The 23764-nt window shown below is 44.9% G+C and overlaps 1 protein-coding gene across 1 annotated transcript in view; it reads left to right on the top strand.

Annotated features, from left to right (window-relative positions):
• The first annotated feature begins 2828 nt into the window (after positions 1-2828).
• The window catches only part of PPM1H (protein phosphatase, Mg2+/Mn2+ dependent 1H), a 165007-nt gene continuing 144071 nt past the window's right edge, over positions 2829-23764 (top strand). The window contains exon 1 of the mRNA XM_064142247.1: positions 2829-3130. Coding sequence (XP_063998317.1) covers positions 2895-3130 — 236 coding nt within the window. The 5' untranslated portion in view covers positions 2829-2894. The remainder of the gene's footprint in view (positions 3131-23764) is intronic.

Here is a 23764-nt window from a genome sequence, read left to right as displayed (position 1 = left end):
AATTTGACATCTTTCTTTTGTATCAGTCGTGGGACTGCAGAAGGAAACAATCAAATTTCAAACATGTTCATAGAGAATTCAGCCTCAAAGTTTTAGTTGAAACCAATATCCAAATCTTTAGAGGTTTACCCACCACAAAAGAAAAATGTCTGTCTTGGACCACATGGACCACAGGATAGATTTGAGGAACTCGCTGAGATCTGCCAGGCCTGACCATTACTTTCTTTGACACATGGGGCTTCACATTTTAATCAAAACTGAACAACATGATCCTCTTTCCCAGTGAGCATCTCTCTACTTTTCAGTGTGAAGAGGCCATTCAAACTCTTAACAAGCCTATATGTACTCCTTTACATTTCTCCCTTGTTGTTTGTGCCAAATAGTGACTGCAAGTGGGGTGGGAGAACAAATGCTGCATCTTCTCTGAGTTTCAGTCAACAAGCATTTTTCAAAGTCTTTGAGTCAAACGAAAATGCAAAGTTTAGTCTGCTGGTGCAGCCTCTCCAGGAGTACGTTTGATAACCTGTGAGGAGATCTACTTCATAGAAAACAACAAATTAACATGTCCAGGACATATGCCTCATTCTGCTTGTGCCCCTCTTCTCGCTCCTATCTTTTCCATATGGCAGGCCCATTAAAGCATTAGTGAGGAAAACAGGCACTGCAGTGGCAGTCTGATAAAGAACACTTGCTAGCCAGCCGGCAAAGTGTAGCATAAAGAGACTGTCCTCAAGTGGAAGGGACTGGCAACGAACTGGGATCAGACAAATTAAATACAGTTCAGGCTACCACCCACCACCTCAGGTTTGCCTTTCTCTGTGGCATCTGAATGTGGGTGAACAGCTGCCTGTTACAGTATCCAGACACAGGGCCTGTGGTAAAAAAAAACAAACCACCTTGAATTTTAACAAGCCTTTTGACACTTTTTACTTGCATTTTTCTTTGAAGTAACAGCAAGTGCAGCACAACTGGGATACAAAGTAAACCAAAATGCATGAAAGAAAAAAGTACAAACTTTCCACTATAGTGTAATCAAATAATGAGTCCTTGATGGTGACTGTTTTTTCTTTTTGACCCAAGAGAAGCTTACCCTTCCTCAAAATGTCTGTACAATGGCCTTGGAAACAGGGGGAAAATAACCTCTGCCTCCCAGAGGAGGTAATGTTTAATTCAGAATGGATATATTTCTAACTCTGCTTTGAGTAGCACTTAATACACTCTTAGCATCCCTGTTCCTGAATCTATTTTTGGCTCTGTAGACTTTATTAACAGACAGCTTTTTCATAGACTCGTAAGCATCACAAGGTCTTTACATTTCTTACATCTGTATACAGAGAAGCTGGAGCAAACCCAGGCATTGCTGTAACTCAGCCCTCAGGAGGTTGTCTAATAACGAGAAATCAAACAAGCACACAGGGCTTAGTCTCTAGAACGGTGTAACTGTGTGCTCAGTGGTAGACCAGCAGGTTTCTAGCATGAGCTAGCGAGGAGACAGACGATCTTCCCCACCAGCCACATATGGTGAGTAACCAGCTTTTCTCCGCTAAGTCTCAGTACTGCTCCACTCTTATGGCTTGTTGTATCTACCTGCTCTACTTCGCAGATCACTGCCTTTCAGGGAGACATGCAGCTCCCAGGAGTACCACAGCATCACAGGGCACAGGCACAACCTTGCTGTAAAGGATAGACTCCCTAAATGCTCTTGCTACCTTCCCCTCACCCCCATTTTCCTGAAGCTTTGCATACCCAAACCTGCAGCTTTTTGGTGTATGTGGATGAGGGAGTGCCACTTGCAGCAGACCTGCACAAGAGTATGACAAGGTCAGTGTGAGACAGCCAGGGAAGGAGGGATTAAAATATCCGTGCAATCAAATTCAAAGATGCTCAGGCTTGTCTTTTCTCTCTTGCTTCACAACAGCACCCTACACAACTGGCCACTTGCGGAGGCGCCCGAAGATCAGCCACGCCGTTTCTGCTGCTAGGCGACAGGCCGGACGGACCTTCGCCTTCCCCAGGCAGGCCGAGGGAACTTGTATGGGGCTACAGCCGCTGCCCCCCCTTCACGGCCGAATTAAGAGTAATTGTTTTCTATAGCAAGTTCTTTTGTAGGGAAAAATACCTTTGATGTGTTGAAGGGGAAGAAGGGAGGTTAGCCCTCAAGCGGCAGCCCTGTCCCGTAGCCCATGGGATCAGAAAGCAGTGCCAGGCGCTGGGACGGGGCGTCCCGCCCAGGCCGCGCTGCTTCAGCCCCACAGGCAGCGGGAGTGGGCGCATTGCGAGCAGCGACCCCGCGCCTGCCGGTGATGGTGCCCTCAGCGCACCGGCGTCCCCGAGCAATTCCGCCTGAAACGCCTTTCGGGCAACTCTTGGCGAACGCGGCCGCTAGCAGGGCAGGACCGGCTGCCGTTGCCGACCCCCTCCGCACAGCGGCAGGCAAGCCAGGGGCGGCCCCACAGGCCAGGCCCCGCCCGCCGCGCACCTGCCGCGGACCGCCACCTCCCACCGCAGGAGGCAGGGTGGGGGCCGCCCGTGCCCGGCGTGTGCCAGGAGCCCGCCGGTGCCGCAGGAGGAGCAGGAAGCGCCCGGGCAAATCCAGCCTTGCTATCACATGACTCAGCAGCCGCTGCCGAGCTGAGTTCACCCAGCGCCGCGCCGGGAAGGGGAAACCTGCCGCTGTTGCCGCCACTGCTGCTGCAATGAGCCTGCAGCCCCGCGGCTGCCCCTGAGCCCGCCGTTCCCCCGCCCGGCTCGGCGCGGCCCGACGCCCCCATTGCGGAAACGCGGCGGGGGGCTGCCGGAGCCGCCGCCGCCGTCGCAGCAGCGCTGCCCGCCGGCGCGCCCCGCTCCCCGCCCTGCGCGGCGGTTCCGGCGCTGCCGCCGCCGGCGGGGGTACTATGCTCACGCGGGTGAAGTCCGCCGTGGCCAATTTCATGGGCGGCATCATGGCTGGCAGCGCGGGCGCCGACCACGGCAGCGGCGCGGACTTGCCTCTCCGCTTCCCCTACGGGAGACCCGAGTTCCTGGGACTGTCCCCGGACGAGGTGGAGTGCTCCGCCGACCACATCGCCCGCCCCATCCTCATCCTCAGCAAGGAGACCCGGCGCCTGCCCTGGACCACGGGCTATGCGGAGTGAGTACTGAGCCCGGCTGCGGCGGGCAGGTGGAGCGCGGCCGAGCTTGCCCGCTGACCCTGCTTCGGGAGCGGGAGGCGGCGATACTGGGTGAACAATCCCCCCCGCCCCGCAGCGGATGCCGGTGTTGTCGGAGGCGCCGTCCCGGGCCTGCGCAGCGCCGCGGGCAGCGGGAGTTGGCGGAGGTGGGGGTGGCATCCGCGGCGCTGTGTACCCGGTCTCCGCTGTAGCTTTGCGCCTGGATAGGTCGTTTGTGGGAGGCCGAGGATGCAAATATCCTTAAGCCCTCGCAGAAGCGGCCGGTACCCACTGGGCGAAGGCGGTAAACGTGTGGCACCTGGGCTTCTCCAGCCGCAGTGATGGCTCCGGGGCCACTGAGGCCGAGGAAGGGGTCCTTGCCCCTGAAGAACTGTCTGGACTCGGGAATGAAAAAGGCTATTGATAGAAAATCTGATTTGGTTTGTGTGTGTGGAACTGCTTCCTCATTGCCCCAGAGAGGTGAAATGTGAGGTTTGAGGCGCCTTGTGTGGACCTGGCACATGCCATGCTCACTGATTGTTGCTGGTTGCTTGTTCTCCAAGTGACTTACAGGCTGGGGAGATGTTTGAGTAACAAGCTCCAAAAAGGAAGAAAAAGCCATCAGGCAACCCCAAAACTGGGTTTTCCAAGTGATCTCTTGCCCAGACTCACTCGTGTCATGGTATTTGCAGGGCGTCTGACTGAGACCTGGTTGTGCCCTTGAGCGCAATCAAACTAAATTATTCCATGTAGCTAGTTAAAGGGCAGTGTTTGTTTGGACGCGGATGCTCATCCCTCTGGCAGTGGGAGTAGCTGCAGCGGCAAGGCATGTCCTTGCACTTGGTTCCCGTATCAGTACATGCATTTTCTTGGATGATACTGGGAGCAGAGCAACATCTGGTTTCTCTACTCTGCCATCTCTAAGTCTTGAACATATCTGTCCATTCATATTGCTATCAACTCCCAGATCACAGAAGTTACACTAAATGACCTTCTCCGAGGCATGTGCTGTTTTCACTGTAGCACACTATCTCTTCAGGCGTATGTGAATTCCCAACAAAGCTACTGCAAAAACTACAGTCGAGGCTTCACATTGCTAATGTGCAATCACTGGCTTTATTTAAATGGTTGTTACATCATTGGAGGCATCAAAATAGGAAGAGAGATTTAGAGAACTTTAAATTGGGTTGCTCTCTTCAGATTATTAAATAATTGAAATAGACTACTGAGCAAATTCCTCAGGAACTGTAAGTTTAAATGTTTAAAAGTAAGCTCTAATTGTTCTGCTATTATAATAGTCCTTTTAAAAAGTGATTTCTACCAAAGCAAGTAAGTGCTGCTATTTTTAGCTTGTGAGGTGCTGTGGCTTTCAGCAAGTAATTGCAAGTTGGTGACAAAGTGGAAAGGAGGTTCTCTGGCTCCCAGGTGTGCACATCCACTGCTGCCTACAAGCTTTGCCTGAGACAGGTAGAAAAATGTAGGTGCAGGAAAGTGAAAGCCTAAATCGACCATGAAGTTTAATTCCTTCTGTGAGGGAGTGTTTGGAGATAAATTGAGTGGCTCTGGTGGTCACAAAGGGAGAAGAACATGCAAGGATTATTTTCATGTACTTGCTAGTCTTCGTGAGCTTTGAGCAGTTCAGTGAATAGGGAGGCATGAAAAAGTCTCTGGCTTTCTCAGTTCCTATTGTGTGTGAAAAGAGGTTGGCCTTTAGATTTATCTTTTTTTTCACCGTTTTTCTCTTGTTTCATCCCCTTCCAGTGCAGTTACTGGTTCTAGTGGAGCAGACCTCTGTCAAAGATACTCCCCGTTAACTAAGAGAGAGAAAACTAGTGAATGTGTACCAGGCTCTTCCCAGAAAGACCTATGTGGTCTTCTCAAATGGGATTTGGCTGTAACCAGACATCAAAATGCTTGCTGCATGGAAGCGATGAGGAAAGCATGCTACCAAACTTGTGTTGTCTTCCAATGACAAAGCAGTACAACAGCCATTAATGAATAAAGAAAAAGAAGGTATTAAATACAAGATTTGCCAAATATGATTTTTCCCTTTTTTTTTTTTTTTTTTTTTTAAACTCCTACTGAGCTCTTACCAGGCTTTTGAGGATGACTGTGAGACTCACTTGGAGGTATACATTTAAAATAACAATTTTCCTTTTGGATCATATTTGAGTTATATGGAATAGTGGCAGGAAGGTCAAATTACTGTTATACATAGCCTGAAATTTGTTTGCCTGGGAGGAAGAAGGAGGTGAAATAGCTTTATGCTATTATTTAGTATTGTTTTAGTGTCTGTATTAAGGACAATACCACAACAGCATTTGTCTTTTCTTACAGTACAAGTAAGCACTTACAAGAATGTTAGGTGTTCTCACAAGGAACCTGTGGCATAATACAAGGGACAGTCATTAACTCACATTTTACTAGTTTGCCTTAGTATGAAGGAATCAGAAAATATGTGTCTTACCAGCAGTGCTACAAGGTCCAGCTTCCCTCAGCTGTTACTTTTTCCATGTTTTAGCACATCTGCAAAAGTGGCTCCAGTGGTATTTTGGTGGGGAAGCCTTTAAGCACTGAGATTTTTCCTTCTGGAGGTTAGAGAGGCTTGTTGTATACTTTGAAGGCTGGCATTTAGCCCAGTAGGTGTAAGGAAAGAATGTATTGTATCTTTTATTGTATCTGCCCTGATCTTATGTGCCGTTCGCACAGTGTAATTGGAATCAGAGGATTTGTGCTCCACACCTAGCACCAGCAGCTGTCTTCTTGTCTTTAAGAAGAAAATTTAGCTCTGAGAACAGATTACATGTGGGCTTTGCCTCATGAAAGTGTTTTCAATGTTCATGCTCTTTAGTGTAAAACAAGTCAATTTGCACATGGTATTGGAGATGTCATCGAGTTGGTGTTTCATCCGAGACAGAGAAGGCATTTTGGGGTTTTACCTGGTTCCCATGCAGGACTAAAGCAGTCTGGGTCCACAAAATGTGGGGTTTTTTTGTTTGTTTGTTTTGTTTTGTTTTTTCAGGGTCTTCTTGTTCCATTGAGTGTAGAGATTTCTTACTAACTTGGGTAGTAGTCAACCCTACTGGCTATTTCTTCTCCTTGGCCTCCATGGCAGTTGTCTGTCAGACATTCCGCTGGAGAACTTCTCCTCCCTGTTTTCTTGCTTCTCTTGTACTATTTTTTTTGTGGTTGTTGTTTGGTTTTGTGGTGGGATTTTTTGTGTTTATTTTTTTATGTTTTTGCAATATTACTTGCATATTTTAACTAATTTTTTAAAACTGCCTACTTCTCTGTGATATTTTGCAGTGAAACATAAGTTAGACTTGATTTTTTAGTTTATTTTTTAGCTTCCCCTCTTTTAGTAGTGTGATCTTTATGCAAAATGTGTGTGCAGGCAAATGGAATCTTAAAAACTTACTTGATGCTGGAATAAAACATCATTGCTTCATGAAATTTCAATGGGAATCCCATAGGGATTTAATCTTTCCCTAGTCAGTGAGCAGCCTAAACGTTGTCTTCTTCTCAAACAGCTGTCCTGTTGTCTGTTTCTTGCATGGGACATCTGAGACCTTGACTTCCAGTTCACCTCATGCTACAGGATGGTAAAAGGCTGGTAGATGTTTCAAAGAGATATTCTATGTCACTGCCATCAAACTCCATAGAAGCAAAATGAAAATTGTACCCCACATCCAGTAAGCTTTTAAATTGTACTTAAATATATAATTTTATTTAGAAATACACTTCTACATTTTCATCAAGGGCATCCTTGACACTTAATGCATGTAGCTAGCTGATGTGCATGAGGAATGGTCCAGGAGAGGGTAGGCTGTTGACAAACATTCCTTTAAGTCTGCCTTTAATCCAAAGGGGTAAGGAGCTTTGCTGCTCACTGAAAAGTTAAGTAATTTATTTGAATAAAGGGGGTTGGAGGATTCTGCCTGACACTATTTACTTGTTGCCCTCTCCCCCCTGTGTCAGCATCTGTGCTCCTGAGGCCACAGGGCTCTTCCAGACCTTTCCCTAGCTGAGCTGTGAGCTGGTTTCTGAGCTCCTGCTTGAATTGCTGTGCTACTGAGAGGGAAATTTCTTCTGTAGTCTCTGTCTGTGCTGTTTTCAGTGTTAGGACCTCTTCCCTGCAGAGTTTCTGCTATGCTGCTCTCAGCCCCTGTGTTAAACTGTAAAGGTCGCTGGCAAAGTAGAGGCAATAACATGGAGTATATAGCATGAAAGGATTTAGATGGTATTCACCTGCATCTGAGTTCTGCCCAGCACATAATTTTTTCACCTTTTGCTCTTTTGTTTTATCTTGTTCCCCTCTGTGAAGGCAGAGGATGAACAGGGTGGAGCAGAGCATTCCCCTCCTAGTTGAATTCTCAGGGCTACATATGGTATGACAAAATAGATGCTAAATTTGCAGATGACAAGGGACCAGCTTGCTGCTCACACTGCTGGAGTTGCAGGGAAACTGCAATTGAGTAGCATTTTGTGGTAGAAAAACAAGACTAGTCATTTTCCATCCATTATGAATATGTATTGCTGGTAGTCCAGAATTCAGTATGATAATCACTGTTCTAAAATTCCTTTTCTCAAATGAATCCTGGGGGTAGGACCGTAGCTAGCTGCTTCTGTATCTTTTATCTTTCTGCCATCCCCTTAGAGAATATCAAAAGGTACTATTAAATACACTTAAGGGGAAGGTGGATAGTCTCAGCTGTATGCTGTCTGTGACCTTATGCAAAGGACAGTTTTGCTTGCCTTTTATTTTTTCTCTAATCTCTAAATGACATTTCAGATATCTTTGAAGTTCCAAGTTACAGTAGGTGGCCAAAACCTCAGCTTTCGTGATGTGTGTTTCTTTGCTTTCAAAGTCAATTTATTGTCTTAGTGGTGCCTTTTCTTTGAGACACAAAGTCCAGGCTCTTTATCCATAATATTACAGTTCAGAGATACTGTGGTTTCTCTGCTCTGCAGGCCTGCAGTAGCAATTACATTTTCTCTGTGGCGTGGTGACTACTGACCCATAATGAATGCAGAGCTGTAGGTGAGATCTAATGGTTGTGTCTGCCTGCTACTGCATTATTACAGTAGCATGTTACAGCAATAACGTAAGTGCAAAATGAAAGAGGAGGGAGGAGGAAGCTTATGATTTTTTTCCTCATTTATTTTCCTGCTGGTTGTTTAGTGAGGATATTGTTGCATCACTTTTTCTCCTGCTGTGTTGCTTAGCTTGTGGGAAATTTATGTACGTGACAGTTGACTGCAGGACCTCATTAAAATTACTTAGAACCTTTCTCAGTCATCATATATCATACACAATCAACAGAAAGTTTGTTGATTTTGTCAGTTAAGATAACACACAGTATTTTTCCACTCGAACCCTTTCGTGCTCTGTGTAGACCAAACTATTTATGCAAATGTTAAGTGCTGTAATAACAATCTGAAGCAGGTGAAAATTTACACATCTGTGAAGAGAGGCAAACCGAAGCACGGAAATTGCTTGTCTTGAGTTGGACATTCTGTTGATGTTGGAGAACAGCATTGGGCTTACAACTGCTGATAACTTATTCTAATCCAAATTGTCTCCTATTTACAGGAAATAACACTGCAGTCAGGCTCCTGTGAACTGGAAATTACCTTCTCATTTCTGGAAGATAGTCTTTCTAGCTATTGGCTGGGAGCATGACTCATACTCTCTTAGTAAATACATTTTGTGTAGATATTCTCTTAGGTACAAATTTCAGGAGGATGGCACACCTGGGAAAAGAAATACCTTTCTTGATCTTGTTCTGTTTGGCTGACTTCTTAGGTTAAGTACCTAGCAACGGTGATGTACTTTCCTTTTTAAACTTAAAAAATATATATTTACACTTCTCTCTGGATAAAATGGTGTTGTTTTATTCTTTCTGTACTTTGGAACATAAGACTGACTAGGAACTGAATAATTAGCTAAAATTTCAAACCCCATACCTGCATATAAAGGTGACCAAACGTTTTGCCTGTGTATGAATTACTCCTCTGTGCATGCTGCATAGGCATTGGCAGACTTGTTTAAGCCTGGGCTCATCTAAAATAGCCTACGGAAACCTCACAATACTTTTAAGAGCTTCAGCAATCCCTTTCTTTGTGTAAGGGCTGTACTGTAGCACTTAATATTTGTAATGCCTCTATTCTACCAAGTGTCTTGCAAAAAATAATTTCAGTATATCCATGGAGAATAATGTACATGTGTAAGTATTCTGGCTCCTCAGATGAAGAAATCAAGGCAGTGATGATAAGCTTTGGCAAGAGGTTTGATACAAATGCAGAGAATAAATCCTGAGTTTAAGGTTTAATGACACAGTTGTTTTCCCTGGTGTTGTGTGCTTAGCTTTTTCTATGTTGTCTGATTTCTTAGAGCTAATTGGAGTGAAAGGAGAAGGGAAAATACATATATGCTCTGATATCTTTAATGTGGTCTGCATTGCACGTGTGATTCTTAATGAGGCATGTATGAAATTCATCCCTCTAAACAGTCTTGTATTGGTAGTCCTCTAGAGGCTTAAAGCTAGTGTTGTCTCCTGTGTTTGCGAAAAGGCCTCTGAAACTAGAGGGTGACTGTCCTGCCAGGCAGCCTTCCTGTGGCCCCTTATGCCTTGGCACTGGTGGCTGTTGGCAGATGTTACCTGCAAACAGTCCAGCTTTGTTCATCTGTCTTAGATGCAGCTGCACTGCTTGGGAAAGGCATAAGTGGGAACAGCTTGGCAGAGTTATCGTTGTTCTGTAAGGTAATCTGACAGGGCTGAGTGCCCCTTAGGGTGAACAGCTTTCAGCCTGTGAATGTGATCAAATGAAACATGCTCAGTTTGTCTTTAGGAGAAGCAGTGCTGCAAAGCACAGGTCGTTCCCGTGGTGAGATCTGTGTGTCATGTGAGGAAGAAATATGGTTTGTGAGCTTAAAGATAGATAAAGTCGAGTCTGTGTTGAGCTGCATCCTGAGTATGACTTGGAGTATGGGAGCGCTTAATGAGCGTGGGGAGATGTCTTTGGATGAATTTGAGCAGAGCAGACACGGTAGTATTGCCGTGGCATGGGGATGCTGCTGGAGTAGAGGTAGATGCTGTGTGTGTGCTGGAGCAGCATTTGGAGGGTGAAATAGAGACTCTCAGATCATGCCTGGCCTGGATCTTTATCTTCTCTCTTTTGATTTTTTTGTTCTGATTAAACTCACTACTCTGAAATGCACAGACTCCGAGTGGGCAGTAGCAACTCAGCATTAATTGTGCATTTAGTGCTTAAGAAAACCAAACATCCTTATTCATTTTTCTTTCTCCTCATTAAACAGAAGGAGGAAGGTAACTTGTAAAATGTCATTCCCATTTGGCCAGTTCCGTTTACCTGGTAGGATATATGTTTTGGATGGCCAGCTGCAATACATGGGATTTTCTAGTGTTGTTTCCCTGCTCATAGATTAGGTAAAGTAGAAGAGGTCAAGGTTTCAAGTGTTTACAGTGCAAAAGAGTTGGGGCAGCTGATGAGAGAAATCCTAGCTCACCTTGAGCCCCTTCACCCCCAAAATCACACAGACCTGGGGTAGGACTTTTATTGCACAGTAAGTGCAGAGATTCAACTATGTAGGAAGTGGCCAGCAGATCCACTGCAACCATTTGGCTGGCTTTACTTCTAGCACTTTCTGTGCAGCTCCCCCATCTACTAAATGCATCTACTTGCCATCTAGTGGGTGCTGCCAACTACACTTGTGGGTTGTAAGTGGCAGAGTGCTAAATGGCTGATGCTGGGTGAGCTGTTCAACAGACTGAGCTCATAAAATGGATGGAGCCAGACATAATTCCTCCTCCCAATACCATACATAAGGCAAACATTTGTCTACAGTTTAGTGTTGTCAGCACAGATATTACACCTGTTATTTCTTCAGGGGGAAGCCATGTTAGGGTAAAGCCAATCTAAGGGACATCTCTGCTTCTTGATTGCAGCGTGGTTTAATTCATAGAATCAACCAAGCTGGAAGAGACCTCCAAGATCATCCAGTCCAACCTAGCACCTAGGCCTATCCAGTCAACTAGACCATGGCACCAAGTGCCTCATCCAGGCTTTGCTTGAACACCTCCAGGGATGGTGACTCCACTACCTCCCTGGGCAGCCCATTCCAGTGGCAAATCACTCTCTTCATGAAGAACTTCCTCCTAACATCCAGCCTGTACTTCTCATGGAGTATGAGAAGGAAAAGGAGGAAAATAACCCCAGGTAGAGGCAGCCAACAAATGTGGTCGTTCAAAAGGGAGAGGATGTGGACAATGCATAGTTGGGCAATACCAAAATATGGACCCTGTACATGACTTAGCACTCATGCAGATTGAAAATACCCACTAAATTGGTTGTCAGTGTGCTGTGTCAGGCAGGCCTTTCAAGCATGAAGCAGGGTGGCAAATCCAGAGCCTCGCTCAATATCTGTGAGCTGTATTCAACATGGTGAGGCTTAATGGCACAGGAGCAGCTGTGCCATTGTGCCAGAAGATGAGCTGACGAGGGAGACAGCCAGACTGGATGGGCAGGGAGCTGCTAAAGGAATTAAGAAAAAAAGAAACCAACAGAGGGTGTATCACCTGTGGGAAAAAGGGAAGGTATCCCAGGAAGAGTTCAAGGATGTTGCTAGGTCTTGTAGGAAAAAAATGAGAGAAGCAAAAGCCCATTTAGAACTTAGGCTGCCACTGTCATTAAGGAGAATAAAAGATGTTTCTGTAAGTACATTAATGGCAAAAGAAGGGGCAAGGACAACCTCCAGTCCTTACTGGATAGAGTGGGGAATATAGTGACAAAGGATGAGGAAAAGGCAGAGGTACTTAACACCTTCTTTGTCTCAATCTTCAATAGTGGGACAGGTTGTCTCCAGGACAGCTGGACTCCTGTGCTGGCAGATGGAGCCAGGGACCAGTGGATTACAGTCCCCCTGTAATCCACGAGGAAGATGTAAGGGACCTGCTGAGACACTTGGATCCTCACAAGTCCGTGGGACTATATGGGATCCACCCTGGGGTGCTGAGAGAGCTGGCAGCTGAGCTGTTCAAGCCACTCTCCATCATTTATCAACAGTCCTGGCTCCCTGGAGAGGTCCCTGGAGACTGGAAGCTGCCAATGTGATGCCATCCACAAGAAGGGCTGGAAGGAGGAACTAGGAAATTCCAGACCTGTCAGCCTGACCTCAGTGCCAGGCAAGGTCATGGAACAGGTCATCTTGAGTGCCATCACAAAGCACCTACAGGATGGCCAAGGGATCAGGCCCAGCCAGCATGGGTTTAGGAAGGGCAGGCCCTGCCTGATGAACCTAATCTCCTTTTATGATCAGCTTACCTGCCTGGTGGATGTGGGGCAGGCTGTGGATGTAGTCTACCTGGACTTCAGCAAGGTCTTTGACACTGTCTGCTACAACAAGCTCCTGGCAAAGCTGGCAGCACCTGGCTTGGACAGATTCATCTTGATCAAGAACTGTCTGGAGGGCTGGACCCAGAGAGTGATGGGTAATAGTACCACCTCCAGTTGGCAGCTGTCACGAGTTGTGTCCCCCAAGGATCAGTGCTGGGCCCAGTCCTGTTCAATATCTTCATTGATGATCTAGACCAGGGAATTGAGTCCAGCATCAGTAAGTTTGCAGATGACACCAAGCTAGGAGCAGGTGTTGATCTGTTGGAAGGTAGGAGAGCCCTGCAGAGGGACCTGGACAGGTGTATGGGTGGGCAGAGGCCAATGGGATGAGATTTAACAAGGCCAAGTTCAGGGTTCTGCACTTTGGCCACAACAACCCAAGCAGCACTACAGGCTGGGGACAGAGTGGCTGGAGAGCAGCCAGGAAGAAAGGGACCTGGGGGTACTGGTAGATAGTAGCTGAAGATGAGCCAGCAGTGTGCCCAGGTGGCCAAGAGAGCCAATGGCATCCTGGCCTGGATCAGGAACAGTGTGGCCAGTAGGACAAGGGAGGTTATTCTTGCCCTGTACTCAGCACTGGTCAGGCCACACCTTGAGTACTGTGTCCAGTTCTGGGCTCCTCAGTTCAAGAGAGATGTTGAGGTGCTGGAATGGGTTCAGAGAAGGGCAACGAAGCTGGTGAGGGGCCTGGAACACAAACCCTATGAGGAGAGGCTGAGGGAGCTGGGGTTGTTTAGCCTGGAGAAGAGGAGGCTCAGGGCTGACCTCATTGCTGTCTACAACTACCTGAAGGGAGGTTGTAGCCAGGTAGGGGTTGGTCTCTTCTCCCAGACAGCCAGCAATAGAACAAGTTGTGCCAGTGGAGGTCTAGGCTGGGTGTTAGGAGGAAGTTCTTCACAGAGAGAGTAATTTGCATTGGAATGGGCTGCCCAGGGAGGTGGTGGAGTTGCCGTCCCTGGAGGTGTTGAAGCAAAGCCTGGCTGAGGCACTTAGTGCCATGGTCTAGTTGATTGGATAGGGCTGGGTGCTAGGTTGGATTGGATGATCTTGGAGGTCTTTTCCAACCTGGTTGATTGTACGAAAGGGAAGAGAGTCTGCTAGGAGTGTCCAGGGCTGCTAGGGTGCAGTGGTATGGGCAGTGCTCTGTCTTTGGAGACCTCTGGCTTGGCAGAATTGAAAATGTACGATTTAAAAAAATATATATAATGATAAACTCTAAGTGGCATTCACTGAAGTGATCATCCTTGTTAAAGTGCATTTCCTTCTCTCTCCTTTGATACCAAGGGCTGCATGAACAGTTGAATCTTGTGTGACCCTGATCTTGATGGCCATGGCAGTGCTTCTCTCTATTGGTCCCTAACCCCAGGATGAGCAGAAGTCAAATGTGTTTAGTTCCCTAAGTGGAGAGAGCAGTGTTATGTTGGCTTCTCTCCCCTCTGTTGTGGGGAGATCTGTCTGTCCATCAGTTTCACTTGTCATAATGCCAGCCTGTTTTTAGCTACTGGGTTTTTCCTCTGCTGGAGGAAGAACGATGTCAGGTCCCTCAGGCTCTGCACCTTTCCTTCTTGTGAAAGCAGGTCTCAGGTCCTAGTGGTGGCTGCTGTTGAAAGGTGAATAACTATTTTCCAATCTCTTTTTTTTTCCTCTCCCTTTTACTTATTTTTGAAGTGGTACTGTAAGGTGTAGTCAGTCTTGACTAATTGTTTTTAATGTTGTTCAGGCTCCTTTGTAGGCAGCGATAACAACACTCATACCATGATTTGGGTTAGTCATCTTTGACTTGAGGGAGAGAGGGTGGGGAAAAGAGATGGAAACCATATGGTGGCTTTCTGCTACAGTAAGGCAAGAAACAGGTTGAGCTTTGGTGGTATCTCTTGCTACATTTACTTTGCATCATAATGGTTGTGTTTTTTTAAGGAGGGGACCACACAACAGTGTATGTGTGAACTGAAGAAGAGCATGTGCTCTTGGGGGTTAAGTTGGATTGGTTTTCACAGAATCACAGAAACATTCAGGTTGGAAAAGACCCCCAGGATCACCAAGTTCAACCAATACCCCTTCTCTACAAGGTTCACCCTTAAAACATACCCCCGAGCACCATATCCAAATGATCTTTAAGCACATCCAGGGCTTCACACCAACCTGGGCAGCACATTCCAATGCCTGACCACTCTTGCCCTGAAAAAATGTTTCCTAATGTCCAGTCTAAACCTACCCAGTTGCAGCTCGAGGCCATTCCTGCTTGTTCTGTCACTAATTTCCTGTGAGAAGAGACCAGCACCAATCTCTCCTCAAGGTCCTTTCAGGTAGCTGTAGACAGTGATGAGGTCTCCCCTCAGCCTCCTCTCTTTCAAACTAAACAGGCCAAGCTCCCTCAGTCACTCTTCATAAGATTCATTCTCCAGGCACTTCTAAAGCTTTGTTGCACTTCTCTGCACTCACTTCAGGACCTCCACATCCCTGTTGTAATGAGGTGCCCCAAACCGACCACAGTACTGCTATGAGGACAGACTGAAAGAGTTGGGGCTGTTCAGTCTGGGGAAGAGGAAGCTCCCAGGTGACCTTCTTGTGGCCTTTCAGTATCTGAAGGGGGCCTACAAAAAAGCTGGAGAAGGACTTTTTAGGCTATCAGGGAGTGACAGGACTAGGGGGAATGGAGCAAAGCTGGAGGTGGGTAGGTTCAGACTGGACATGAGGAGGAAGTTCTTCACCATGAGAGTGGTGAGAGGCTGGAATGAGTTGCCCAAGGAGGTGGTTGAGGCCCTATCCCTGGAGGTGTTTAAGGCCAGGCTGGATGAGGCTGTGGCCAGCCTGCTCTAGGGTAGGGTGTCCCTGCCCATGACAGGAGGGTTGGAACTAGATGATCCTTGTGGTCCCTTCCAACTCTGACTGATTCTGTGATTTGTTTTTTTCCTGTTTGGTCCAACACTGATTCATTCAGGCCAAGTAGGATCTGTCCTTAGGTACACTGCTAGAGACATTCAAACAGTGGTCCATTTTGTAGGCAATTCTTGCAAAGGAGCTAAAAAGGAGTTATCCTGCCCTTCTTCAGAAAGGCCTGTATTTTTCAGCTGTAGCAGGTCACCAGGTGAACAGGCATGCTGTGAGCTCTCATCTTTCTGTTCTTGTTCAGATGGCAGTTCCAGCTTGCTGCTCATCCACGAAACGTTTAATACCTGTCCCCTGGGGTGAAACAGAATCTTCTCCATGGTAAGCTACCTGGGCAAAGGTTTTGTCCCTTTGTTCAGGTGTAATGTTTAAAGACACAACTCTCTGAAGGCTGAGGCAATACCAGATGCACTGCTGCTTTGCTTCATGTGAGTGTTGTTAGGTTTTTAAATGGTTCAGATAAAAGAGAGATTAGTGCTGAAAAAGGAGTTTGACCGAGGTACCACTGGTTTTTATTTTGCTTTAATTAGAATCATAGAATCAACCAGGTTGGAAGAGACCTCCAAGATCATCCAGTCCAACCTAGCACCCAGCCCTATCCAGTCAACTAGACCATGGCACTAATTGCCTCATCCAGGCTTTTCTTGAACACCTCCAGGGACAGTGCCTCCACCACCTCCCTGGGCAGCCCATTCCAATGGGAAATCACTCTCTCTGTGAAGAACTTCCTCCTAGTTGTTATTCTTGTCTTTTCCACTTCTGTCTTGAAGGAAGTTGCTTTTTGGCCTTGTCTTTTTTTCCCTCTTTTTGATTCATAATCTGTGCTGCCTCTCTATGAGGAGGAGAAAACGAGCAGCTGTGAGACTTAACAGTGTGATGCAAACCTTCCTTTACTTTCTGGTTGGGAAGAGCATTCCTGAAATCACTTCAGGCCCAAGCGTTGTAACTGAGAGTAGGGTCCTATGCAGCAGGTTCCGGATTGTGGTGGATGATCTGTTTCAAAGATGAGAGCCACCATGTAAACCCCTACCTTGCTAACTTGGCTCATGAAGCAGCTGAGCAGTTCTACTCGCACTTGAACTGCAAAATGTTACACTTTGGTTTCTCTGGCTAGGCAGGGAGCTTAGTGCCTCTTCTTGTGTCGTATCCTGTTCCCCGTCAATTAATCCCACTGGCTCCAGGTCTGTGCAAGTACCTTGGCAGACTGAGTGCGGGTCTTGTTAATTTTCTGTTTGTTCAGCAGTGTGTGCTGATTTGCAGAAGCCTGTGCAGTAGAACAGGGTTCCTTAAATGGCTACTTAGAAGTGTTTTTTTAAACCAGCATTTTGGAGGAAGTACTTTTACTTCCGAATTTGTATTAAGAGTCTTTGCTTCAGGAGTGAATGCTTAATTTTGGAGCAGAGATTAGATTTGCTTGGAATAGTTTTTGTTATGCTTTGCTGAAATTATTTGTGGGTGTCTTGACTAAAAAGGAAGTGAAAAGGTTTTTGATTATTTTTTTTCTTCCCCATTTCATTCCAAAGACTTGATCTAAGTTTGAACTTGCAATGTTTATCCTTCAAAATTTTTAGGAGCCATACTTTAAAACCTCCACTGGTATGTGGTGCTGCTGAGGATAGAGTAGACATAGTAGATATTTAGTTAGGAATTTAGATATAGTAGCTATTTAGTTAGGAACTTGGAAAACGAAAATACTGATCATAAAGCTCTCCTTGGTGAGTCCTGTTGCTTATATCGTCACACAGACCGTAAAGTTTTGTGGGTAGTTGGTCTGAAATGAGTGAGTTCCATTGTTGCAGAATATAATAGAGTTGTTTTTTCTTTCCTGTCTTCCTCCCGCCCTATGCACAGAAAAATTGGTTTTAATAATTGTTTTTTTTTCCAGCCATTTTCACATGACATTTGAAGGTGAGCAATCAGTCACATATGCTCTCGAGAGATCACACTGCAAGAATTGGTAATGCATTAAACCTTAGGTTTATCTTGTTAAAAATCAAAGTATGTCAATATCAGACTTAGAGGGTGATTGCTTCTCCCTTGCCTTGTCACCTCTTTTGTTAATCACAGCTCGTCTTGTGCTTTCAGTTCATTATTCTTCTTAATAAACTTTAAGATCAGTGTCTTCACTACCCTTGAAAAACATAGATGATAACTTCTATGGGATGGGACTCCCATGTGCTTCTCAATGTCATTTTAAAGTCTCTCTGCCCCTCTCCAGTACTGCGAAGCTGGGAGTGACAGTCCAGTGAGTTCCCTCAGCAACCTCTTCAGAGTAATCTCTGAGAATCCTAGGTCTGTGCATGTTAATTCTATTAGCTGTTCATCAAGCTGAGTCTGGAAGAATGAAGCTGGTGTGGGGGAATGTGGGAAGTTCCCCATCTCTGTCTTTAATCCTGCTTTCGAGGGGGGGGTGTGAATAGTTATAGGTTAATGTGATTAGCTGTAATCCCATTCTTGCTTGCTTTTATGAAAGCATCTGATTCCTAAACTGCAAGCTAGTTCTGTAAAGTGCTTCTGTGGAGGGGATGGGGAATTATTATTGTACTCAGCACCTTTGTCTCTGGAAAATCACTGGAAGCAGGAGAAAAGGAAGCTCTTCTAGCTGGCACTGAGTTTCTGTTTTGTTTTTTTTTTTTTGTAGCACAGCATAATTTAGAAATCTGAAACCAAGAGCATGTAAGTGGAAGCACAAAATGAGCATAATCCCGTCAGATAACTGTAAACACGGGCAAGGAACAACCTCTGTGTGCATGGCAAATTGCTCTTCAGGGCTTTGTAAGCCCAAAGGTTTACATTGGGGTCTTGTTGTTTGCTGTTACGTTGCTGCTGCTGGAACTAGTGCTGTGTGGTCAGTTTAATGTGGATGTAGCCCTTTCTGAAAGCTGCAGCTTCTACCTGAAGTAATGATTGGGGAGGGGGACACTTTTTTCCCCACTGAAGCATTTGTTTTACCTTTTAGTACTAAGGGAACAAACCATTACCTTCTATGGAAGCGTGATGCATTTGGAATGCCGTTCACTGCTGGAGTGGGGCAAAGACAGGACCCTCCATGACAGGAACAAAACTCACCACTGCCTGCTCCTGTGCACAAACACAATCCACATACTGTGCTGGGGACAAAGGGCTTCATCTTCTTACTTGAAAGGCAAAATGCAACCTAAGATTGAGGTCTTTCAATGCTGTGGTTGGCTCATAGCAGATTAGCTGTGTTCCAAGGTTTGGAGCTCCCCATGGCCTCTCTTTAGGAGGGAGGAAGCATTGCCCTCACACTTTTGGTCTGTTCTGTTTCCAGGGGAAAGGAGAGGGCAGAAAAATATCTGGTTCATACCTTTGTTGCTTGTTGGAGAAGTTGGAAATAGGCATGTCTGGTCTTCAAGTCAAATGCTGCCTGAATCCTCTCTGGAGAGAATGGCTCTGGAGAGGGCTGAGCCCTGAATTTGTTGCATTTTTTATTTGTGCAGCAAATGACATGCTGTGGTTTAAAGAAACTGAGAACTGAGGCATTCTCTTGTCATCCCATCACTCCCCCCTTGGCTTGTGCCCTTTCTTTGCCAGCATGATATTGATGGCATCAAGACCCTAATCAGTGAAGTCCAATTGACAGCTGTCCCAAGAAAATGGAACATCTTCCTTATGAGAGAGGCTGAAGGAGCTGGGACTCTTTAGATTGGAGAGGAGGAGACTGAGGGGTGACCTCAGGAATGGTTATAAATATATAAAAGGCGAGTGCCAAGAGAATGGAGCCAGGCTCTGCTCAGTGATTCCTGATGACAGGACAAGGGGCAATGAGTGGAAGTTGAGGTGTAGGAAGTTCCATGGAAACATGAGAAAGAGTTTTTTCACTGTGAGTGTGACAGAACACTGGAACAGGCTACCCAGAGGGGGTTGTGGAGTCTCCCTCTCTGGAGATATTCAAGACCCACCTGGATGCATTCCTGTGTGGTCTGGTATAGGTGATCCTGTTCTGGCATGGGAGTTGGGCTGGATGATCTTTGGAGGTTCCTTCCAGCCCCTAACCTTCTGTGAGTCCTGGGGAGGGGAGTGCACAGGTGCTGCTGGAAGGGCCACCTGGCCTAAGCTGTAACACAGCTTTTTGCTTCATCTCCCTGAGGGATTGCAAGGTGGGGGCACATTCACTGAAAAGGAGTATTATTCACTTTTGTCTCCTGTGTTGAGTCAACTTCAGTTACCAATCTTGTCATTGTAGTTCAAATGCTTGGGCAAGGAAGGAAGGACAGGGGAGACAATAAAATGCTGCAATATTTAATCTGATAAATTTACAGCCTTACCCAAGCCACTGCTTTGAGAGGTTCTGTAGCACTGCCTTGGTTACAAATAAAGGCTATCAGTTTATTATGTTGTAAGGCATGCTGCTTCTCTTGCACTTGTTGACAGTCTCGATGGTTTTGTTTGTGATATAATTGCTCTCTCACAGCTTTCTCTAATGGCAGAAACTTGAGGCTATCACATAACTGAGTGCCTTTAAAACAACAGACCCCTAAACTCTCCCCCCCCCCCCCCCATCAAATAGTTGAAGGTGAATTTTTTGTTGTTCTTTCTGAAATTGTATTGTATTCCCTGAAGAATTTGGAAACTAACTAGATGGATTGGGTTTTGGAGAAAGGGTGGTGATTGGCAAGGGTAATTCAAGCTGGTATTACATAGGTATTGCTGTTACCCCTCAAGTATCCTTTAGGGAGAGCATTCCAAAAGGGTTGCTACATGTGTAGTCAAAACCAAAGAGAGTGTTTAGAATACAAGGGAAGTAGGATGTGATAGTAGAAAATGGGTTGCCTCTGCAACAGTCTAAATGTAAAGCTGTTGAGAATACTGTGTTCACCCCTAATTATGGGCGGGAGGATTAATGACTGTAGGGAAAAAATGAGTGGGGAAAAATGAGTAGGAAACAGATTTTCAAGAGAGGGAAGAAAAATGAAGCCTGCAAAACCAGGAGAGTGCACTCTGAAGACAGAGTATATATTTTCATATTGGAGGGGATGGAGGTTAAGAGGAATAGAAACCCCTGTGACAGAAAATGAAAGGCTGTAAGTGATAAAAGATAATGCTTCCTCGTATAACTTGGAGTGTATAGGCAGAATTAGTTGCATGAGAACATACCAAAGAAGCCTTTCATAACTGTAAGCCATGGTGTTCTGTTTTGGGAAACCCTGAGATCTTGGATCTAAAGGTGTAGTGAAAACCTAGGTGTCCCTTTTGTGGTTTTGGTGTGGTTGGTTGGTTTGGTTTTTCTTCTTTATAGAAGGCAGAACCTCTCATGCTTTGCTGCATGACAGAGGTCTCTGCTGGGCATTAAGGGGATTGCTTTGCTATGGTTGGATTAATACCTGAATCAACCTAATATTTCTCACATTTCCTCGAAGAATGCTTTTTTGTTTCCTTTCTATTTCCTTTCTTTTTTGTTTCCTTTCTTTTTTGTTTCCTTTCTTTTTTGTTTCCTTTCTTTTTTGTTTCCTTTCTTTTTTGTTTCCTTTCTTTTTTGTTTCCTTTCTTTTTTGTTTCCTTTCTTTTTTGTTTCCTTTCTTTTTTGCCCTTTCTCTTTGTTTGCCCTTTCTCTTTGTTTGCCCTTTCTCTTTGTTTGCCCTTTCTCTTTTTTTGCCCTTTCTCTTTTTTTGCCCTTTCTCTTTTTTTGCCCTTTCTCTTTTTTTGCCCTTTCTCTTTTTTTGCCCTTTCTCTTTTTTTGCCCTTTCTCTTTTTTTGCCCTTTCTCTTTTTTTGCCCTTTCTCTTTTTTTGCCCTTTCTCTTTTTTTGCCCTTTCTCTTTTTTTGCCCTTTCTCTTTTTTTTGCCCTTTCTCTTTTTTTTGCCCTTTCTCTTTTTTTTGCCCTTTCTCTTTTTTTTGCCCTTTCTCTTTTTTTTGCCCTTTCTCTTTTTTTGCCCTTTCTCTTTTTTTGCCCTTTCTCTTTTTTTGCCCTTTCTCTTTTTTTGCCCTTTCTCTTTTTTTGCCCTTTCTCTTTTTTTGCCCTTTCTCTTTTTTTGCCCTTTCTCTTTTTTTGCCCTTTCTCTTTTTTTGCCCTTTCTCTTTTTTTGCCCTTTCTCTTTTTTTGCCCTTTCTCTTTTTTTGCCCTTTCTCTTTTTTTGCCCTTTCTCTTTTTTTGCCCTTTCTCTTTTTTTGCCCTTTCTCTTTTTTTGCCCTTTCTCTCTTTTTTTTGCCCTTTCTCTCTTTTTTTTTCCTTTTTCTCTTTTTTTTTCCTTTCTCTCTTTTTTTTGCCCTTTCTCTCTTTTTTTTTCCTTTCTCTCTTTTTTTTTCCTTTCTCTCTTTTTTTTCCTTTCTCTCTTTTTTTTTCCTTTCTCTCTTTTTTTTTCCTTTCTCTCTTTTTTTTTCCTTTCTCTCTTTTTTTTTCCTTTCTCTCTTTTTTTTTTTCTTTCTCTCTTTTTTTTTCCTTTCTCTCTTTTTTTTTCTTTCTCTCTTTTTTTTTTTCCTTTCTCTTTTTTTTTTGCCCTTTCTCTTTTTTTTTCCTTTCTCTTTTTTTTTTTGCCCTTTCTCTTTTTTTTTCCTTTCTCTTTTTTTTTTTTTGCCCTTTCTCTTTTTTTTTTTTTCCTTTCTCTGTTTTTTTTTTGGTGTGTGTGCTTAGTTGGGTTTTGATTGTTGTTTGCTTTCTTTAACTATTGTTGTTTGGAATGATAATCAAATCAGAGTATCATGGGTTAACCCCAGATAGCAAATAAGCTCTACCCAGCCACTTGCTTACTTGCCACTGGTGGGATGGGCTATAATCATGTGCTGAGTTAAAGACAGTTTAATAGTGAAGGCAAATATTATGCACACAAGCAAAGCAAAATAAGGTATTAATTCCCTTCTTCCCATAGGCAGGCAAGCGTTCAGCCATCTCCAGGAAAGCAGGGCTCCATCACGTGCAATGGTTCCTTGGGAGGGTGAATGCTGTAACACCAAATATTCTCTCCTTTCCATATTCCCTCAACTTTTACTGCTGAGCAGGATATGCTGAGAGATCTTTTTGGTCAGTTGGGGTCAGCCATTCCAGCTGCATCCCCTCCCAAATTCTTGTGTGCCCTTAGCCTGCTACTGATGGTGTGAGAGCAGAAAAGGCCTTAATGCTGTGTAAGTGCTGCTCAACAGTAATGAAAACAACCCTGTGCTATCAACACTGTTTTCAGCACAAGTCCCAAACATAGTGCCTACTACTTCCTATGAAGAATGTTAACTCTGTCCCAGCCAAAACCAGAACACAGAGACTATACCAAAATATGGGGGAGCCCCTTCCATGGAGACTGCAATAGAAATTGGAAGTGGCAGCACAAACTATACTGACAAGTAGTGCATAGATTTTCTGCCTAGGGAGAAAATTCCTTTCAAATCAAAAGCTCTTTTAACTGTGGGGAGTCCTTTCCCTTTAGCAGTCCATATTCAAGTACTGCAGAAAGCAGTTTTTTAAGAGTGGAGATGCTTATTTCATGGTGTTCCAAAGTAAGAGCTTTTCCCTAGGCAAGAGCTGAGAAAGGCTACCTTGCCCAAAGGAAAAAATGAGTGGCCATTGGTATCATGTAGCACCTTTTATTCTTTCTCTTTCAGATCTTTTGTCATATTCCAGCCCACATTCCTGAAATAAAAGACAAAATAAAAGTACACAGATGCCTATCCATTTTTTCCCTCTCTTTCTGGATCTCCTATTGAGAGTCACAGTATCATCAGGGTTGGAAGAGACCTCACAGTCCTATCCCTTCAAAAACATCACAGAGCTGTGGGTCTCTTTAGTGCCTTTCTCAGCATTGCAGGGATGCCATTTGGAAAAGACTTCACAAAAATCAAGTGAAGGTACTGATACAGTCAACTGTCAATCATTGTTACAGGCAGGTTATTAGGCACAAAAGGTCCATGAGTAATGAATGGATTAGACATAAAGAGTTGTTGGGAAAAAAAGCACCTCAGTCTGGGGGAATGGCAAGTTGGCCTTGCCTTTGAGTGTAAGAATAGTTTGGAAGGTTTTTTTTCCCATTCCTGAAAGAACTAAAATACCTAAAGCAAAACAGCCATACAAGTAGTGTGGAACAGGTGGGATTTGTTGCTAGTGCAAAGGCAGTAGCAGTACAAAAGCACCTGGTGTTCACAGCAGTGTGTCATGTGAGGGGAATAAATCACAGTAGTGTGTCATGTGAGAGGAATAAATCATACGCAGAGCTAGCAGAGCATCTTGCAGGGGAGCTTATCTTAACCAAAATTAAAAAGGTGTTTGTGAATGTGTGGACAGAAGTGGAGGTTTTCATATAGGAGGTGTGAAGTCAATGTGAGAAAAAAATTCTTCACTGTGAGTGTGACAGAACACTGGGAGAG

The sequence above is a fragment of the Pogoniulus pusillus genome, chromosome 4 (assembly GCF_015220805.1).
Source record: "Pogoniulus pusillus isolate bPogPus1 chromosome 4, bPogPus1.pri, whole genome shotgun sequence".
In the NCBI taxonomy this organism is placed as follows: Eukaryota; Metazoa; Chordata; class Aves; order Piciformes; family Lybiidae; genus Pogoniulus; species Pogoniulus pusillus.
Note: the sequence above shows the minus strand (reverse complement) of the source record. Positions and strands in the feature narration are given on the sequence as shown.